Genomic DNA, 20,560 nt, shown 5'->3' with positions numbered 1-20,560 from the left:
ATTCTCTGTTGGAAGTCTATAATAAATAACTATTTTACATAAATAAATTTCTCTAAGTAAAGGTTTTAAATTAATACAAAAAATATTGTCCAGATTAGTTCTTAAAATCTGCTCAGACCAGGCTATACACAGTGATGTGGGCTAAAAGAGGGTGAATAGACGAGACTGAGCACTGAATTCTAGCAAAGAAAAGACTAGAAGATGACAAATTGTAACTTATTAATTATCATATTTTATTTATACAGTTTCCAAACATGTGTTATTGTATTTCTGAGAAAACATTAACTTTTCTTCTTTATAAAATAAAGTTGTGCAATTTAAAACGCATTAATGTTTGATAAAAGTTAAATTGTTTTTGGTATCAAGTGATAATATTCTAATGAAATAGAAATTAATCTTTATTTTTAATCCATTTAGAGCTTACTTCCAGAATTAGATTTCTCAGCTCATTTGCAAAGAAATCCACAAAGCCTAATTTTAATTTAATTGTCTTTTCTTAAGCCCATTTCAGGTCTATTCTAAGGTAAAATAGACTAATATTATGGACAGATGTTGGAGCATATTGTATTTTTATAATCTTGTCTTTTTTAATATAGGCTGGTACTGACTGTTTAGAATCCTTGAGTTTTGTAAGAGTTTTTGTATTTCCAAGCATAAAATTAATTATCCAATTTGTGCACTTAACTCCACTAAAAAAGATTTGTGCTTTGCAAAATGTGACATGAAGAATATTTTTCTAAAATACTCCCAAAATGTTCAACGACCACTATTTTCACTGTTATTGATAATGACAATAAATTGTAATACAATTACTTAAAATGTAGTACAATTGCATACAAAGCTGCACAATTTCACAAAAAGCAGGAAAATTACAAATGTACAATGCAGGACAATTACATACAATTCCTATTTACATACAGTGGAATACAATTTTAATTACAATTACAATTCAGTAAAATTACATACAATGCAGTGCAATTACATAAGACGCAGTAAAATTACATAAGACGCAGTAAAATTACATAAGACGCAGTACAATTTCATACAATTCAGTACAATTATGTATACTGCAGTGCAATTACCTACAATGGAATTACTATTACAGACTACTACATATTCAGTACAATTACAAAAGACGCAGTAAAATTTCATACAATTCATTACAATTATGTACATGCCAGCATAATTACATACAATGCAGTTACAATTACATAAAATACTGTACATTAAGCATTCTATATCACCTTGATAAAAGTAAGCAAAACATTTCTTTGCTTTCAGCAATGGTGGCTGTGCATAGCACTGACAGAGGTGATAAAATGTTTTTGATTGATGGGGACTGGACTACTAGTTCTTACTGGAGATCCAATCAGGGTAACAATAGGTAAGTTTAAAGAGACTGTAAGTGTAAGTTCAAGTGTGCTCTCTCATCCAAGGATGACAATGCCAGATTAAGAACTGTGCCCTTGAATAATCAGATCAATAATGCGGAAAATATTGTTGATATATTGGGTTAAAAGTGTTTATTTCCTCCATTATTTTTTTATATGCAAGAAAGGCGCAAGCTGCTTTTACTGAGTAACTGAAAATAAATAAACAAAAGTATAGATATCTAATCCATATTTGATCTTCACTTTCAAGGGTAACATTTTTGGGATTTTTTACTAGATCTTAATCCAAAGACAAATATACCTGGATCAAAGTGATATTTTGAGTTCCATGGTAGGGGAGGGTTAGCCTGTTGGGTAAAAAATGACATGATTTTAAGGAAAGAGTTTTTGAATCTATCTTTTTAAAAGTCAAAGTTTCTTTAAAGAAATTTATAATTATTGGAAGTGTTTATAGACCTCCAAACTNATATATTTTGATATTTGTTTGGTTAAGCCAATAAATTTAAACAAAAAATAAACACAACAAGTGGAGACCAAAATGCGGGGCGTGGAGACAGAATGGCGGGAGGCTTGGTGACATTACTGAGGCTGAGAGACCAGTTTTGCGGGGCCTGGAGGTAATTCTGCAAATCCTGAGGTTCGGAGGTCATTTTTGCGGGGATCATGGCGCCTCTGCACCCCCTCCCTCCATTAACATGTTGATTTGGAAAGCTTCTGATCATGATCTGCTCAGTAAACAACTGATCACCATCTGATTTTAATTTAATGAAATTTACATATTTGTTTTAATTTCTGAAACTGATGTGATAAGCAACCTGTCTTCAATTAATAAAATTTTCTTTTGTCTTGAGTTTTTCTTATGTTTAGGTGGGCACAATTGACATACAGCTCTCCTGTCACAGTTAGATGGATCTATATGCTGGGAACTGATGAGGGTCAAGACAGTCAAAGCTTCATTAAATTGCAATATATGGTTTCTGGATCTTGGTCTAGTTGGACAGGTATTTGTCCCATCTTGATTTGTCAAATGAAATAAAAACCCAATGAACAGAGTTAAAACAAGAACCAGCAAAGCTATTTCTTTGGCTTTTATTTCTTCTTCAAAATGATAAACTATTATGTATAAACTTGAGTGTATTTTATACTGTTCAGCTCAGTTTTGATTCAACAATATAATAGAATTGAAACAAAAATATCAAATCCCACACTGTAAATATTAAAACGTAATAAAAAAATAAGAATTTTTCGAAAAGCGAATCACAGAGGTTTTTTTTAATAAATTATCCCTAAATTATGAATATTTTGAAAACGGCGAAAATAAAAAAAAATCTACATTTTTTTATTATTTTTATAAGAAAAACTGAATGCAGAACAATATTTTTAAAACTGTTAATAATGCAAGTCATTATTATTAAAAAAAGTGGATACAAATATAACAATTTCAGGATACATATTCTCGCCACCTCTTTAGAGTAGACACCACCTAGTGGCCAAATGCGGCAGCTCTTGAATCATAATTTCTGGATAATCAGATATGGGGCATAGTACTAAAAAACACATGTGATATTGATATTTACTCTAGTTCTGAACCCTCTAGTAATAAGTTATAAGAAATATATATACTGGAAGTTATTTATGCATTTTCATTAGAGTCTGACTCACATCCTCTATAATGACTTTTTAATTCAAGTTTTATTGTTAACAAGCTTTTTTCCTGAATTTCAAGGTTACATGTAAATAAAGAGAAGTCGTTTAAAAGCCTGTTATAAAGCTCGATATAAATTAAAATTTTAACCATTGTCTTGGTATTATTGCACCACTGTATTATTTCACAAGTATAACACTATTCATTCATGCTGATGATGATTGATGCTTGTTTTACCAGCAAATGTGATATTTGTTAGGCAAAAAGAAACTAACAACTAATGCATTCACTGAAAAAACTTTTTAAAATAATCTAATTATCTATTACATGCTACACTAACAGGTTTGGGCAGCTTCGTGTCATATCTTGTTATTTTAATAAGTTAAATTTGATTCTATCACTCTCTATCTAGTTTTCTCATAAGAATTTGTTAAAATTTTTTGCTTGAGATTAACAAACTTTCTTAATTTGAAATATCAGAATGTAATTTTTTTTTTATTGAAATAAATTACAAATCAATGTCAAAAGAATTTAATTTGTAATCAACAATGAAGGTATATGTTTTGACAATATTTTTGTAATTTTTCAAATTTCATTTGTTGAAAAAACATATCTTTTACAAAAAACTTAATAAAAGGAAGAAATATTTTTAGTTTTCAAATAAACATAATTTTTGAATATTATATTAAAAAAATTAAATTAAGAAACAAATTTTAAAAAATGTTGCTGATGTATATTTACAGTGCAACAGTCAAAAGGAAAAACGTTCCTGAGAATTGTAAAATCTGTAGGTTGAGAACAAAAGTAACTATGATGAAATATTTAATGCATAAAAGTTCTAAAAACACATCTTTCCAGTAGTTAAAACTGTCTACGTAAATTGTATGAAGTAGTTAATATGAACGGCTCACTTTAGCCACCATTTAACCCCTGATCATTCTACAAATTCATTTTTTTATAAATATTTGCGCAACTTGTGAACCCAGATAAGTTCTAGCTTTTTTTGCTTGTTTTTGTTTTATTCAGTGTAGATATGCAAAAATTTGACAAAAATTTGAGACCCCCTTCACATTTTTATGAAGTTAATGTTGACATGATTTTCATTCAATAAAATATGTCTAAAGTAATTACTTTTTATGTAATTTATATTGTAATTGATGACATTATTGTTTTAGTATAATTTTGGCAGCTTTTTTGAGCTGTCATATCTCAATGAATCATAAAATAATGATGATCCCAGAAGAAAATCTGTCCTACCTTGTCGTTCACAGTGACACAGTGTTGGGAACTTTAGAATTGATAACCTTTCATCCCTACTACTTAATCCGAATATCCACAGTAGAAACTTTTAATTTTAGTCCTTAATCCACTCTTTTTCTCTCTCTTTGGATATCTGTACATTGTGTTCTCCAATGAGAGTGCAGAAATATAGTTTGTAAATTGTATTGACCAATGACAGCCTTGAAACTAAATTCAATCCCATAAGAGAAATCAACAATTTCTAACAAATAAAGAATTCGTTGTCTGCCATTTTGTAAATTAATCGGTGAAGAAAAATATTCAATAATACATTTTAGATTCTTTTTTAACCAATTTAACTAAAGTATCAATACATAAATGGGTGAGAATTCAAGTGAAGTCCCTTCCAGTCAAGAAAACAAACAAAACCGATGTTCATAGAATCAAATTTGTTGATCTAAATATTTAATCTTGAGACTAGCATAATCTCGAGATTATGTTAGCCTCCAGATTAGCAAAAAGAGAGGATTAAGCATTAATCCTGATATCCACCATTCTAAAGTTCCAAGCTCAATTGTGTTATTAATCTCCAAATTAATTAACTGATTGGGATTAAGGATATCCTATTCTAAAGTTTTCAGCTCAGGTCTTAGAACTCTGAGTTTAACTGCAACTTGATGAACTACACTGGCATTGTGCTGCAATAAACCGCAATCTAAGTTCAAATTAGAAAAGACGTTTTAATACTAAAAAATCATCTTTTGTCAAAAATCATCGGTCACATTTAAAATCATATACATATATACAACAAATACATTCTCTGTCTATCAAACCCCCTTATATAATCAACATTGACCATGTTAACCCCGTTTTCATCCTATATTCTCTTACCGTAGTGCTCCTTTGTCCTCTGAACAAATTGGTAGAACTCAAGCGTATTTCAATTAATTATGAAATGAACCAGGACTTGAATAACATTGTTTAATTAAGTCGGAGCGTAACCATATGCTTTAAACTTTCATGGAAAAATTTATCAATACTAGACAATAAACAAAATGAAAACACTGAGATGCAAATAGTATCAAACTAAAATCTTGCTCCTCTGAGCAGCGTTGGTACTAATGCTTTGGACGGGATCTGTCTCTGATCTGCAGTTCCATGATGCTAAAGCTTTCAAACCGCTTCTGTCTGTAATTTGGTTTGGTTTGGCTTGGATACTTCTTGTGGTCCAAGGATTCCCCAAATCCACAAAACACTCCCCCCCCCCCCTGCGGGCAAGTATCCAAACACAAACAAATAAATCATGGGCTTTGTCAAAAAGATAAGTTGACTATGCAATTCAATTTTTTCTAAACAAATTTTGTTATTCAAGTCTGGTCATCCCCTTGGGTGTCATGATCAATATGGAATCTACATTAAAAATTCACTAAATAAATGACACCTTATATAACTAAACTTTTATTAACAATGTAACACATAAAATTATCATTTATAACTATCATAGGGATGATAGAGATCCGCTATTAACGATTAACTGTTTAGACAAACTATAAAATGATCTTTATCAGAATTGCCAAAAAACCAATGATCAATTATTTTGAGATGCGAGAGATCCAAGCACTCAAAATGTAGATCATATAACTTAGCAAATTATATCTTGATTAACACCACAGCAAGTATGATCATCATGATCCATATACAAACTAAAATATGTGAAGACAAACATCCATATAAATCAATGTACAGAGCAGTTTTTAATCCTAGATAAATACCTCATTACCCGTAATCTATGACTCAAAAGAATGGTATCAATTCGACATTACAAAAGACTTTGGGAATACTTCAACATTTTTTAAATAATCTTGTTAAATCAAATCTCCGGAGAAGGACCCTTCAAAATCATACTCATCATCACTCCAGATTCAATGATCTCATCGTAGGACCTAACCATAGCTGATCCTTTCTTCTTCTTCTTTTTCTTACTCTTCTCCAATATTGTATTCCTGCATGAAGGTTTGGGATCATTAATGTCTTCCTGTTCATGATCTGTGTCCTCTTCAACCTCTACTATCATCATCTCTTCATCAATCTCCTCATCTTCAGCCTCATCAATAATCACAGTTGTTATACTCACCCTTTAGAAAAAGAATTTTTCTTGCAGTAAAAAGCAAGAAGGTTATCACAAACTATTCAACATTTTTTATTATAAACTACTTAGAGTCCATGCTAGATCTCAACTGCTCTTTCATTTCTGAGTTTTCTTTTTTTAAATTACTCTGACACAGTTTTATAACAATTTTTGAAAATGAGGACATCAGATAGATATTATTGGTCTGGATTACATCAAATATTTCTAGGCCCATACCCTCTTTTCATTTTACCTTAAAAATTTATGGGGAAAAAATTATTAAGGTATACAAACAATGAAACAAAACAAGTGGATAGAATGGGAGGGACCTAATGTTCCTGTTACAGCTATTCAAGCCCTGCAAGAACAAAACAGAAGAATTAGAAGTGCAGAGATACTTGTTGGTATGCATTCTTAAAAATAACTTAATTAGTCAAATTAGACCTAATATACATATATTCTTAGTGACAACAGAACCTGGATGTACTGCTGACAATGGGGACCAATGTATCTTTCCCTTCAGAAGACCTGATGGTACCATCACTAGGACGACATGCAACAATGGTGGATGTGCAATCAGACTGACTGAAGACGGTAAAATGCAGGAGGCTGGGGCGTGCATGCCAGGCTGCTCAGGAGGTATTTTCTTATTTTTTTATTTAAGTTGACAGTTATGTTTTTTAATATATTTAGACAATATTATTGTTCAGAAAAGAACTGTCCAGCCAGTGTCACAGGTCAACATATGACTTCCAATTTCTCATCTTCAAAAATAAGTGCATCCAATACATTTGAGGCTAAATGTAATGATGGATATGCTTTTTTTCATGAGAATAATGGATATTATACAGCTTTCACAACAAAAACTGGAACTTGCACTTATGATATTGATATCTTTGACATGGCTTGGAAATATGAATATGGATCAACTTTGGGAGACTGTTTTGGTAATAAATTTGTTTAAAAATGAAAATAAACATCAAATAATGAAATTGTTTTATTAAGATCTTAGCTTTTTTGTTTATATTTTCTAGTAAGTTCCACACTTGTTTATGTAGGGTTTCCATTTGCAAAACTTTTGCGCAATTTTTGTGAAAGATAGCGCAAGTTTTGTCTTTTGATGCAAACTTTGTAAACTTCAATTCTCGCATAATTGCGCTTTTCTGCTTTTGTCTTATTCTGTTTTCCCAATTTTGTGAAACACATTCTCGGTAAAAGATTGAATAAAGGTGTAAACTGTATAAATGGTCATCCATGAGATTGCACTTGTTTGCATTTGATTTTAACGCTTTAAAGGAAATGATTAATTGCATAAAACTCTATTTTGCAATCTGATGTATGGTGGCACACTCAAAATCAAGATGTGCAATATCAAAGTTTATTAAAACACAAAGACTATCCATCAATTTTAAATATTATATTTTCTATTTTATTAATTCAAGTTCCTCAATTTGAAGATTTTGTAACTAAAAGTAACCAATTAAAAGGAGCAAAATCAAAACATATTTGTATGTAATTTTTTGAATAAACCTTCACTTGTTTGATTTTGTGCTGAAACTGTCAATTTTGAGCAAGTTACAATAACAAAAAATTATGTTTTTGCGTAACACTTCTGGTTTTGAGTAAATTATGTAAAAAAAACATGCAAAACTTATTGCACTCCATGTGTTCATAAGAAATATTGCCATTTCCTGGAAACAATAATTTAAAATAGCATAATCATGATTTTGCTTGTTTGTAAATTTTTAAATAAACCTTTAGTTATTTGATTCTGTGCTAAAGATTATCAATTTTAGTCAATTTGCTTAAAAATTTCATGTTTTGCATGACAATTTTTGTTTTGCACAAAATATGCAAATTTTGGGCCAAAAATGTGATCACTTTGATGAAACCCTATTTGAGTCAATTTTCTTTGCTTTGCATCTAAAGTATACATATTGATTTATTTTATGACATGAATATGATGAAATTTTAATATTTTTTTTAATTAGTTCTAAGGACAGTAATATCATTTGTTTTACAGCATATTGCAGTGAAGCTCTTCCATCCAACCCAACATATGCATCTTCTAATAATCTAAATGGACATACTATTGTGGGAAAAATTAAGACTTATACTTGTATTACTGGATATGAGTTCAATACCAATTTTGGGTCTCAAGGTAAAAAATATTGTGTTTTAATAGAATTATGTCAATTCCCTGATAATGACTTCAAATTCAGTGCTGACAAAAGAGATAAAAGCAACTTGTACAAGTTCAGTGAGTAATGTTCCAAAATGGATTTTTGATTTCTCTCTTCCAACATCTTGCTCAAGTAACTAAACTATTTTATTTTGTACTTATTTACTTAATGTTAATTTTATCTAATAATAAAAAAACAAATTCTAGAAATATTGTGTCCTCACCCTGGAGCTTTAGTTATTCCTGATGGTATTGCTACCTTAGTCTCTAATGATACAACAGTGTACGTTGATGATCAAGTTAGGTATGAATACTAATGAAATTTGCTCAATCAGTTTAAAGTTAGGTCTAAGTAAAGCACTAAAATGGGTTTTATTTAGATTTCTGAAATGTTGTTTTGTTCATTGATATTGTGTTAATGATTTTTTCATAGGAATACATACAGGTGATCTTTATTTATCATTATTTATCTTCTGCTGGTCATGTGCAAGGGTTTGGATATAATCAGCTTTCGGCATGGTATAGAAAGCTTCTTCAACAAATTTCACCCTCTGTCTGGAGTCCATTGATCTCTGCTTTCGACCTGAATTTGTTGCCATGTCCAGGCCGACTGCATTCGATAGATAAGCCCTCCCAGCCTCAGCATCCTGTTTAACAAATAGCTCTTGGATAGCAAATACATTCGGCTTTAGCCAGACAAACTATTCCAGGTTCTGTTAAATGACTCCAGCATGTTGTTGGTTTCAAGTCCCCCCTCAAGGACAGTGACGTACTGGTTCCACACCTCAGGCTTAAAAAGTGCACCTCTGCCTCCTCTCTTTTCAATCCATGTCGTCCTGTATTAGGAACTGTTTTGCTACCAGCGAATACATGTACCTTGTGACTTTCTGTGATGGTTTGTCGTAACCTTTTCTCCCTTTTCTCGCACTCATTTTGAAGCCAAGCAAGAGTTCAGGGAATATATTTCAGCGGTTCAACTAAGAAAAACACAACTAGAACTCAATAATCTTTTTACTTTTTATATATTTTTTTTATACAGGAAAAAGCCCCCTTTAAAAATGCGAAGACATGAACAAGACGTAAATACAATACAAATACTGTTAATTTAATAAAATAGGGCTAAAAAAACCTGTATGTTTACTTTATAGAACAAAATACAATATATATTTTAATAAATCTAGCGTAGCTTACCATATTGAGCCTCCACATCGAGTCACAATTCGATTTAACAGAAAATGTATATGGCGTCTTACAAAACGTTTCAAGATCGAATCTCAACTGCGCCGAAAAGTGTATGCTAGATTTATACTATAAACAAGTTTTTAGAAACCGGCTTCTGGAAACTTCTGTCCGCACACAGTATGAGGAATCAGGGGTACTTCAGAATCTCTCCATCGTATTCACACAGGGGCTATCATCTTTATAAAACATTGTATACGTGACATGGTTGCGTAACACTCCGCAACCAAAAGAAAACAGAAAAAAGTTTGATTGCACCCCGCGACCGATTTCTCATTATCACGAGAATCCATGGTTTCTAATCACTAAGACCTGATCACATCTTTAGAAGAATCTACATCTGAACTCCCAAGAATAAACTCAAACAAAGAATACAGATGTTCAAAGAGAAGTAGTAATGGAGTGCATACAATGTTTTTTCTACATGATCGCTCTAAATCCTCATTTAGCATGTCATGTTTACCAAACGGAACATTTGGGTTCTTAAATAAAACTGAAAATTGGCCTGTTTGTGTTGAAGGTAAATTACACTTGTATATTATAAGAAGTCAGTTGTTATTTAATTTCTTTTAAAGATATTGAGTGTGAGAAGCTTCCTCCATCTATTTCATCAGATCCAGAATATTCTGATCCAAATGATGACGGCCATGTTGTCATTGACAAGATAAACTTCCCTTCAGGAGCTCTTATTCATACTGTCTATAGATCTGATAGAAATAATACTGAAATACCTAGGAACTACATGGCAAACCTAACGTAATGTATAGAATAAATATATTCATTCATTTTTAAAGTTTGTATTAATGATGAAGTATTGATTAAAACCATTTAAGCATGTAATTTTCATTTCATGATTTAAAAGTTGATTTACTTTAGCATAACGTTTTTTTTGCTTTTCCTGGTATTAACAGAAACTGCATAATATCATATTCACTTTTGTTATTATTCATTATATATTTTTGATGTTTGGCAAACAAATTGAGCTAAAGACAAATTCCAACATTAAACACTCCAACTTTAATTTTCCTTATTTAGATATTTCTTTTCCATTTCCTGTCTCTTCCTCCACCCCCCACCACTCCTGGTCCTCCTATTCCTTCTCCCCTCCCCAGTTCAACTGACTTAGCTTGCAACACCCAGCTGTTCTTACTCTTTCTTTAACTTAGCTTGCCTTAACTATTTTTCATTTAATGCTTTATTTGATCTTTATTATCTTTTTTTCTTCTTTTTACTGGGTTTTTGAAGTTTGTTCTTCTCAGACTTTCTGAGTTTTGTTTCTCATTTTACAGGTTTTCCTTCTCAAGCCTTTATTTTTGGTTTAATGAGTTTCCTTCTCAACTACATCTTTTCTCTTTTATGTCTAAACTGTTTTGTCTCTGTCTCTTATTGGTCTACCTATTTCCTACTTATTCTTACATTATATACTACATCTTAACTGGCTTGGTGTTGCAACCTGCATCTCCCCATCACAATCAAAAAAAGATTAAGCTCAGTTATCCCTGAATTGCAGTTCATCTAAAATAAAAATTTTCTTTCTAATCCATGTGCTAAGAAAGCTGTTTCTTGATGGGGGTTTCAAAGCAACAGGCTGTACTATTATACTTTCCTATTTGTAGGGTACCCTCCAGAGCAGATCTTGAGTTAAATTATTCTTTAAAATTGCACTCTACTTCATTGTTCTCATTCACATCTTTGCATGTGATCTTCATCCTCTGGTTCATGTTCCTGGTATTCTTCAGACCCATAGCAGTTAGAGTATTTGCTTGTCTGACAACTGTCCTTGCACATGTTAAGTCTGCAGACCAGGCATTTTCGATGGTGACTTCCTGTCATTTTATCTTTTAATCTTTTAATTTTATCTTTTTACTCACTGTTTATATAAACATCGAATTGCTAAATTAAAGGTTTTTCTAACGATATCTTAGTTCTGATTTGATTGAAGTTCAACTTGCCTGTGTTGTTTCTGTCTCTGCTGCAGCTGTGCAGCATTACTGTATCCTCTTTGCCTAGTCTAACTCCATATCTTGCTTTAAATTTTGTAAAGTTCATTTTAGTCCTGTTCTTCAGCTTCAGTTAACATCTAGTAGTATACTGACCAGTTTGGCTCTTATATTATTAAAACTTCTTAACCGGCTCCGTTAAAGGTTCAATCCTTCTAGCATCACTAGCTAAATTTATACTGATGGATATTTAAGGTATCACTGTGGGTCTGCAAGAAAATTTCTAGATCAGGATGGAAACCATCATGATATTCATCGAATGACATGTCTCTGGGACAAGAACTGGACAGCAATCAATGAACTTGATCCTTGTGACTGGGTTCAGTGCTTAAAACCCCCACAACCCCCAGCCATGTCAAACCTAAGAATAACATATTGGGATGGGAATCCTGTTAATTTTGGAGATCAAGTTACATATGTCTGTGAAAAAGGATTTCAATTTGAAGATGATCAATATCAAGAAAGTAGTAAGTATCAATGTCAAGATGGGAAAAGACCTGGTACAATCAGAGGTTTTTTTAACACTCCAGCAACAGATGATCAGTGGCCAAAATGCACAGAAGGTAATACATTTAAGGAGTAGATTGAATTGTTAAATTATGTTTACATTTAATTTTAGCTACATTCTGCCCAGTACCACCAAATGCCCCATTTGAGGGTTTGGTTGAAAATTATCTGACAATATTTCCTGCAATGGTTCAAGAATCCTGCAATGTAGATGGGGCTTTGGTTAACATGATATGTCCTTCCTTTCTGAGTATTCATATTACATCTGGATATTACGGAAGAGTTCAAGGAACTAACCAGTTGTGCAATGGAAATAAAGATTCTGTTACTCTTGGGTCTGATTGCTTAAATCTTCAGGTACAATCCACAAGACTGCAAAATCTTATTACTTCTTTGTAATTACTATAGGTTGTCAACACTTCTCGAACTACATGTGTTTCCAAATATAACTGCACAATATCAGTAGAAACCTCCTTTCAAACCTGGAAATCTCCTTGTGATAAGAAACAAAAAAATCAGTTATTGTTGAATTATGTATGCAGTAAGTTTTTTTTATGATTTGATGAAAGAATGTGTAGGGATATTTCTTGTTTTATCAAAATATCTTTTAAGTTCGCTGCCAGGATTGGGATGTTTCTGTCAATGATAAAAATTGTTTTTACAATTCTTTAACATTGAATTTATGGAAATCCCATTTGGACTTGGTAAATGTCACAAATGAAGACATGAAAACTATTCTGATATCTGAGCTCAGCAAGCATGTTGACAGTGGTGTTCATACCATTCAGGATCTAAGCAGCAGGTTTTTATTCCATGTTTTGTTCATTTGATAATATTATATTTTTCAATAATTTCACTTATGTTTTTAGAGATGTCAGTAATGCAAAAGGGTCATTGTGCTCTATTGCGTTTATGTACCTTGCCCTTACAGATACAATTAAGAGTAAAACTGAAATGAAAAATCTGTCTTATGATACAATGAAAGAGACAATGATTAATGAAATCATGAAGGTTAAGAACTTAAACAGTTCTACATATGATGCTGGTCAAAATGATGAGACTCACATGAAAGTATTTAAACAAGGTAAAAAATTTAAAAAAAAACCAGTTGGTTTTCTAGACTAAACTTTTAGCAGGGAAATATTGGTCATTGAATCCATATCTTACAAACTACTTGTGTAAAATGTCTTTTTAGCACTTTGTGGAACTTTTACAGTTAATGCAGGATCCAAATCCTATGGATCTGTTACAAATAATGAAAGTAGAGTTCAAAGAAAATATGGAGCAAATCTCAGGTAAGACAAATTTATACTGGTCAAATAAAGATTTCAAAAAAAGTGCTGGCAATAAATATTTCCTGAAAGAATGGTTCTCCTAAAATTCTTCAGTTGTTGTATGCCACAAGCAAACCTAAACATAGAAACCAATTTTGCAAGTGCAAAATTTTGATATATGCCTTGCATGCTCACTGATTTAAATCTTATAAAATTAAGTTAAACCTGCCTTATAAAGTTAATAAATTTCATTAGGTATGCATGTGGACTTGCCAGAAAGTTTTTTAGCAAGGAAACCAAGAAAACATACAATGAAAGATGGATGAGCTGTAATTGGAACAAAAGTTGGACACCTTCTGATACTCTTGATGAGTGTGTCTGGGTGCAATGTATTAATCCACCTAAGGTAAAGCCACTCAAATCATATAAAGGTTGCGACAATAAGTAATTGGACTGATCTGCTTGTTAAACCCCATCCCTGCTCTTTGATTAGCTTTATTTCCATATTTTGATAAAAGTATAACATTCAAAAAGTTTTTTTTTATAAATATCTAGTTTGGAATAAACTTAGTTGTATTAAATAGCTTAAATATACTTCTTAATATTACTTTTAGCCTCCTGTATCATCTGAATTAATATCTATGTGGAATGAAACTCCAGTGGATTTTTATAGTACAGTTGGATACAGGTGTAAAAATGACTCTTTGTTCTTTGAGCAAGACAAAGATTTAGTTCAATGGAATATAACTTGTCTACCAGGAGGTTCCTGGCAAATACCAGATCTCTGGCCTAGATGTTTGCCATGTAAGTATGAAATTCAGTTATTCATTGGGAAAAAGATATCAAGAAAAAGAAAACAATTTAATTTAGCAATAAACTGTACGGAACCTCCTCAAAGGCCTCAATCAGGAACTTGGGAATGGAATCACTCATATAAATACCTGACAAAAATATTTTACACCTGTGGTCCTTTTGGAAAGTTTAAAACACCTAATGGAGAGCTATATGCTGCCACAACTTCAGTGTGTGCTTGGAATAAAACCTGGACACCTCCTCTACTGGATCCTTGTCAAGGTAAATATTCATTATTTAAAGCCTCAATTATGACAAAAGAAATCTTGTTCTATTTAATATTTATTTTTATCTTGTTTATTTTTAAACATATTCAGCAACACATTGTCAAGAGATTCCTGCTCCATCTAGGGATACAGGTCTTGTCTACCGTCCCGATCATAAAAACTCTCTAACAGTTTCAGGTTATTACATTTTATTTGAAAAAAACATTTTGTTTCAACATCAGAAAATTTAAACTAAACATTCTGACACTATTATCTACTCAGAAACCAGTCAGTATAATCCTGAAATTCCCGCGAAATTACCATTTCCTGGATCTAGCTTCTGCTCAGCAAATATCAAACTTATGATTATTGGAAGCATTCCCAGCCACGCTAAATCTATTCCAGCAATATCAATTGTGGAAAACACTGTCACTGAAGGATTACATATCAATATAAATCTTTAAAAAAATATGATTGAAAGATACAGTGTTATCAATGAAACCAAATCAGAGGTTGCTGGTGCAACTGGAGATGGGACAAGTATAGATTATGACGAACCATTTACTTTAAATCTGAGCTGTGATCAAGATGGCTGGAATCTTCAAGTTAACACTGAACTTCCATATGATTCTGTTTTACATGCTGTCCCTTTGGAGAATTTAACTTTGATCAAAGTAACTGGTGATATAGTCATTAATTTCATTGGGATTGGAGGCAAAGGTAATTTGGGTATTTTACATATAAAAAGTTATATTTCATGGTGTTCTAAAAAACTTAACTCTACTAATGTAAAACTGTAAATGTAATTCTTTGAAATTATTTTCTCCTTAACAAAATAGCCATTTATTAGACTTGAGTCCTGCTCCTCCAATTGGGTTTAATATAACCTATGTTTGTCCCCCTGGAGAAGTGTTTGATTCAGATTGGTTTGCTACACCATTTGTTTTGACAACATGTCAGGTGTGTAAATCAATTGGGCTTGTAGATTGTAGAATGTACATGGGATCAAGAGAAATACAAAATTGGAAAGCGAAAACAAGAAACATTAAATTAAATTAATTAAATTTATTTCCTGAACAAGGATTCAGTATTGGTTATATGAAACCTGCTAGAGATCTCAACTGCAATTAAAAGATGTCTTCTATTTATTTATATATGCCAACCAATGATGCAGAAAAAGTCGATTTTATTTATGATTACTCTCAATAAATTTTAGGAATCTGGCTCTTTTGATTCAGTTAAATGGTCTGACTATAATTGTGTATTACGTAAGTAGAATGACATTATATTTTTCATGATTATAAAATTAAAATTTTATTATTTTTTATCAGCCACAACAACTGAATGTTATGACTGCACTACAACAAGTAAGTAAATTGGAGCTATTTAAATGTTAAACAATGACTGTTGAATAATCTAATGCATATGAAACACAGCCAGCAACAAAGACTCTTGAAGCATAATCAGAAAATTTTTTATTGACTTACATCATCTGAGTAATATTAAATCAAATTCTAATAAAAGTAAAATATTCAGTTTAACCAAGAACTACTGAGACATCAAAAAGATTTATAAATGTCTTGACAATTTGTCAACGGATTGTATACTGTTTTGCCTAAACCTCAGTGTTATGTAAAAATAAATTATTTGATTAAAAAACTAATTAGCTGCAGTATTCCATTATCAGTGGGGTTATAAATTCTTTTGGTGTGTTTGAAGTTCTGGGTTAAATTGTATGTAGTATTAGAACAGCTCAGAAATGGCTCTGCTACATTTTCCCTAGTCACAATTTACCTATTCACATTTTGCCTAGTTCACTTTTGCCTAGGTAACATTTTGCCTAGGTTAACATTTTGCTAGGTAATGCAAGAGCATGTTTTTTGCCTATTGCTATTTTTTATAAAAAACTTTGTCAAGAATTAAACATTTTTTTTAAAGCTTAACCAGATAAATTTTAATGAATTAAAATTAATGAATTGAATTGTATTCTGTACAGCAATTTTAACATTCCTGTCACTCTACAAAAGATAAAATATGGTTATTTTCAGAATCTCTTCAGCGCAACCACACAGGGGCCATCATCTTTATAGAACATTACATACGTGACGTGGTCGCGTAACACTCCGCAACCAAGAGAAACAAGAAAAAGTTTGATTGCACCCCGCGACCGGTTTCTTATTATCATGAGAATACATGGTTTCTAATCACTAAGACCTGAAAAAAAAAACACTGTTATCACTTAAGAGCGTCCTCAATCGCTCCCTCATCAATCTAAACCTCGAAGTCTTCTACTTCACTAGGAATCTCGAACACAGAATCAAGATCCTCATACGCATTCTCCACCCTAGGAGGACCCTCAATAATCTCATCATAGGACAAGACTCTCCGGGACCCAGATCTATCTCTAGCAGGTTTCACCACACTCCTCCTACACTTCAATCGGGCCAGGAGATCCTTCACGCTATTTGAGTCTACACCAGACTCCTCCATCTCCTTCTCTTTACCCTGGTCAGGCACACTATGCAAAGTATCAACTCCATTCCCTACTCCAGGTAAACCTGGATCAGGCTGGACTGAAACCTTGATATGCGTTTCCTCACCAAGAACTCCCCTCTCCAGACTAGCATCCTCTTTGGGCTGAACCCGCATCTTCTTACTCCTCTCAAGTCTGACCTTGGACCTACTCCTGGATCTCTTCCTACTCTCCCTCTGCTTACTGCTAGGAATCAGAGGAACTTCTTCAGACCACCTTGTCCGCTCCTCATAAATCCAATCTCGGCTCAACTGATCCAACTTCTCCACCCTCAGCCATTCGAACTCGAGTCTCAGCCATGGACCTTTCTAACCCAGCTTTCTCAACTGACAATGACTTCAGGACGGACTTAGTCAAGGACTCCTCTACTCTCCTCACTCTAGGGGCCTCCATGTCCAGGATCCGCTTGTGCATCAACCTCATTCCATCATACAAATTAGCATAATGAACCTGGAACCCAGTATCTCTCACCATCCTCACGAAAAACGTCCGTAACAGTCCTGGATTAAGTCTAGCCCATTCTAGCAACGACCATCTCTGGTTCCGGCCTAGCATGGTACATTTCCTCCCAATCTCACAGGGTTTAGTAGAGGAAACATCAAACTCAAGAAGCTTGATCCTAATTCCTGGAGGACGAACCATACCCCGAGCTCCTATGACAGGTTGAGTCCAGGACTGCTCTCCAATATCCTCCGCAGATAAACCAAACCTAGAGTACTCCAGGTTTTCCTCTTCAGGCAACTCCAACACACGTCCATCAGTCCACCGAACCTTTGCTCTAGCCAGAACCCTGACTTGAACAAGGAACCATTGTCTGCACTGTAACAGGTATCGACACCCTCCAAATGTTATGGAAGGCCAGGAACCTAGTAGCTCCAACCATAACCTGATAAAGCTTGGAGGAGAGTCACACAGTTTCCCCCTGGAGTCTCTCCTCCTCAAGGAACTAATCATCTCCTCCCGAGTCTCTGCTTGCTCCTCTACGGCCTGATGGAACTCCACAGTCTCTAAGGAGTTCAGAACAAATTCCAGGAACCAGTCTACCGCTGTATTTTGATCACATTTTAAATATCTGCAGACCACATCTGGATCCGGGAACACATCTCTCAACAATACTCCAGCTAACACAGAGTAGGTAATGAAACCAAACTTAATATCTCCGAGAGCATAACATTGAAGGCATTTAGGGATATCAGCCCACCGGGATCCCCAGCAATCATCAGCTGTTGAGACTGTCTTATTCAATAAGGTACCCATCACTTGCACACCCATAGCAGTCATGTTCCTAGCCTGGAGCTTATAACCCGCCAGTATCGCTAATGATGTTAGGTCCACGAATCCTCTCTCCATGATCACCTCCTCACCAGAGATAAGAGAGTAAAATTCTTCCACCCCCTGTACATCTCTTCGGATCGCCAGACCAGTAACCACGGGGAGATCACGAATCAAATCTAGAATTTCTGGCTGGATCACCATCTTCTTCACGATGTACTGATATCTCTCATCCACCTCCAAACTCAGAGAAATTAAGCAGGTCCAAGAAACTCCATTTCCAAACATGATCTTGGCAGGAACTTGTCTCCAGTCGTCTTTCAAATATCCATAAACAGCTTCAGTCTCCACCTTCTTCCTTAACACAGCCTGACCCCCAGAGATCTGGATCTTCCCCGACATTCTCAATGTATCATAAAAGGTAGTCTTTACATCTTCCACATCAAAAGAAACTACTCCAGTCCCGAACTTCTCCTGATCAGACGCATACCTCTCTCTTATCCACTCTCCAACCTCCAGTATCTCCTCTCTTGAGCTTACACCACAAACCAGTTCCCGAACTTCCACCTGCTTCAACATGTCTAGATTTAAACCTCTGTTGGCCTGATAGAACTTCAAATCCTCCAGTCTAGGATACTTCCATCCATCAACCCTCTCATATTCCTCAACAAGGTAGTCCAATAATGGAGCTTCTGCAGGGAGATACTGTCTCACTCTCATGAAACTAGGCTGATCTAGACCATCCTTTGAGATTCTGGTTATATACCTCTGCATGCAAACAGTATCCTTGCCAGTATTAATCCTTGGTGTCCATCCCACGATCTCTCCAACTATGGCTGCTTTACTCCCAGCTCTCAGCTCCCCCCATATCATCTCCTCAGGTTGAGGAATCAACAACCTCATGGACTCAGTATACTCCTTCGCTCTCTCCTCATCTGTCCTTCTTGAGATATTTCTCCGGAAATCCTCTGCAGTCAGGAGTCTAAAATAAGAACCATAAAATTCTTTGTAAAAAATCTTTGACATTCTATGCAAATCTTTCCGGAATTTTAATCCGGCAGATCCAAAGAAATCAGAAAGATTAAACCCCTTAAGACTCATTTTTTCCGTGACCCCTTGCAAATCTTTCCGGGTCACTGGCACGGCAGACGCAAAAGGTTTTAAAGGAATAGCAAAACTTATAGTACAATATTTACATCCCAAGGAAGCATCAGTGGTTGCAGTAAGAATAAAGCCATTTTTTATGATAGTAACCCCCCCTCGATTAAAGCAAACTGTAGACATTAGTATTGTAATGATCAGAGCAGGATTACTCCTCCCGACTCTGAGATAGCTTAGAACACTCATCAAAATGATCTAGAGTGTTAATCAAAAATTCTCCAACAGAATACACAATACTAATGTCCCTTAGGCTCCTTTCCAAAGTTTGCTCAACCCCTGTGGCTTTAATCGAATATTTCAGTGATACTTTATTTCCTTTAACTCCAACAACCTTTCCAAGTTTCCAATTAATGGAACCCTTTGTGTGATTACTATCATTGAACACAAAAATGACAAGATCATTTACTTTAGGCAACCGGCTTGATTTCAACCATTTATTAGGACGAAGATTTAAAAGATGTACATTTTGCATAAAAGATTGATACCATTGCTGATAAATAGATCGGTTTCTATCCAAGATTTGAGTAAAATTAGAGGACATATCAAGATCAATTCCACTCCCCTCCAATGATCTGTAATTATTCCTCCCCAACTTCAACCTATTAGGTGTAATAATCTCATAACCCAGTGAAGTCTCATTTGAAGTATCTCCCCTTGCTATAGGCAGATTATCTATTGAATTTGATATCCTAGAGAACAATGTATCCCACTGAAGCGGTGTCATGGGAACAGTAGTATCCACCCCTAGTTTCTCCATGGTTTCTCTGAGGACTCTAATTCTCCGCTCTACTCTACCTCGCTCAGAATGAGCCTTGGCACTGGAAACAATAATCTTGATCCCAAGATTATCCTGAACCTGAGTTTCTAAATCCCTAATTGAAAACTTTGCATGCTGCAGAGCCTTGAGCTGTGTACCATTGTCCACATAAAC

The 20,560-nt window shown here is 34.0% G+C and overlaps 3 protein-coding genes and 1 long non-coding RNA gene across 4 annotated transcripts; 3 read left to right on the top strand and 1 right to left on the bottom strand.

The window, feature by feature from the left end:
* Positions 1 to 1,283: 1,283 nt before the first annotated feature.
* LOC111703903 (uncharacterized) lies at positions 1,284 to 8,902 on the top strand. The gene is made up of 8 exons (XM_023475989.1): positions 1,284 to 1,384; positions 2,259 to 2,392; positions 6,688 to 6,807; positions 6,869 to 7,042; positions 7,114 to 7,350; positions 8,427 to 8,564; positions 8,626 to 8,718; positions 8,793 to 8,902. Exons 1-8 carry the CDS (start codon positions 1,284 to 1,286, stop codon positions 8,900 to 8,902), a joined length of 1,107 nt encoding a protein of 368 aa, XP_023331757.1.
* A 1,245-nt stretch (positions 8,903 to 10,147) lies between these two features.
* Positions 10,148 to 13,623, top strand: LOC111703904 (uncharacterized). The gene is made up of 7 exons (XM_023475990.1): positions 10,148 to 10,344; positions 10,400 to 10,580; positions 12,020 to 12,387; positions 12,444 to 12,688; positions 12,740 to 12,872; positions 12,944 to 13,133; positions 13,201 to 13,623. The coding sequence occupies exons 1-7, from the start codon at positions 10,236 to 10,238 to the stop codon at positions 13,454 to 13,456; spliced, it is 1,482 nt and encodes a 493-aa protein (XP_023331758.1). The 5' UTR covers positions 10,148 to 10,235; the 3' UTR covers positions 13,457 to 13,623.
* Positions 13,624 to 14,320: 697 nt separating this feature from the next.
* Positions 14,321 to 15,931, top strand: LOC111703906 (uncharacterized). The gene is made up of 6 exons (XR_002765712.1): positions 14,321 to 14,409; positions 14,476 to 14,679; positions 14,775 to 14,861; positions 14,946 to 15,383; positions 15,514 to 15,623; positions 15,880 to 15,931. It is a non-coding gene; the product is annotated as an uncharacterized LOC111703906 (long non-coding RNA).
* Positions 15,932 to 16,915: 984 nt separating this feature from the next.
* On the bottom strand, positions 16,916 to 17,473 carry LOC111703905 (uncharacterized; the record flags this gene model as incomplete). The annotated part of the gene is given in 1 exon segment (XM_023475991.1): positions 16,916 to 17,473. A coding segment is annotated over 1 exon segment (378 nt). The 3' UTR covers positions 16,916 to 16,934.
* Positions 17,474 to 20,560: the final 3,087 nt, after the last annotated feature.

This window comes from Eurytemora carolleeae, unplaced genomic scaffold, assembly GCF_000591075.1.
Source record: "Eurytemora carolleeae unplaced genomic scaffold, Eaff_2.0 scaffold557, whole genome shotgun sequence".
Taxonomy (NCBI): Eukaryota; Metazoa; Arthropoda; class Copepoda; order Calanoida; family Temoridae; genus Eurytemora; species Eurytemora carolleeae.
The sequence above is the reverse complement of the archived record's forward strand: the minus strand, read 5'-3'. Positions and strand labels throughout refer to the sequence as shown.

Bases quoted from the DNA above. Each gene is read 5' to 3' on its own strand.
- LOC111703903 (XM_023475989.1), top strand. From the start codon at position 1,284: ATGGTGGCTGTGCATAGCACTGACAGAGGTGATAAAATGTTTTTGATT. The intron at 2,393-6,687 runs GTATTTGTCCCA...AAAATTATTAAG, and splicing joins ATCTTGGTCTAGTTGGACAG to GTATACAAACAATGAAACAA. The intron at 8,565-8,625 runs GTAAAAAATATT...CTTCAAATTCAG, and splicing joins TACCAATTTTGGGTCTCAAG to TGCTGACAAAAGAGATAAAA.
- LOC111703904 (XM_023475990.1), top strand. From the start codon at position 10,236: ATGTTTTTTCTACATGATCGCTCTAAATCCTCATTTAGCATGTCATGT. The intron at 10,581-12,019 runs GTAATGTATAGA...TGGATATTTAAG, and splicing joins AACTACATGGCAAACCTAAC to GTATCACTGTGGGTCTGCAA. The intron at 12,689-12,739 runs GTACAATCCACA...TAATTACTATAG, and splicing joins CTGATTGCTTAAATCTTCAG to GTTGTCAACACTTCTCGAAC.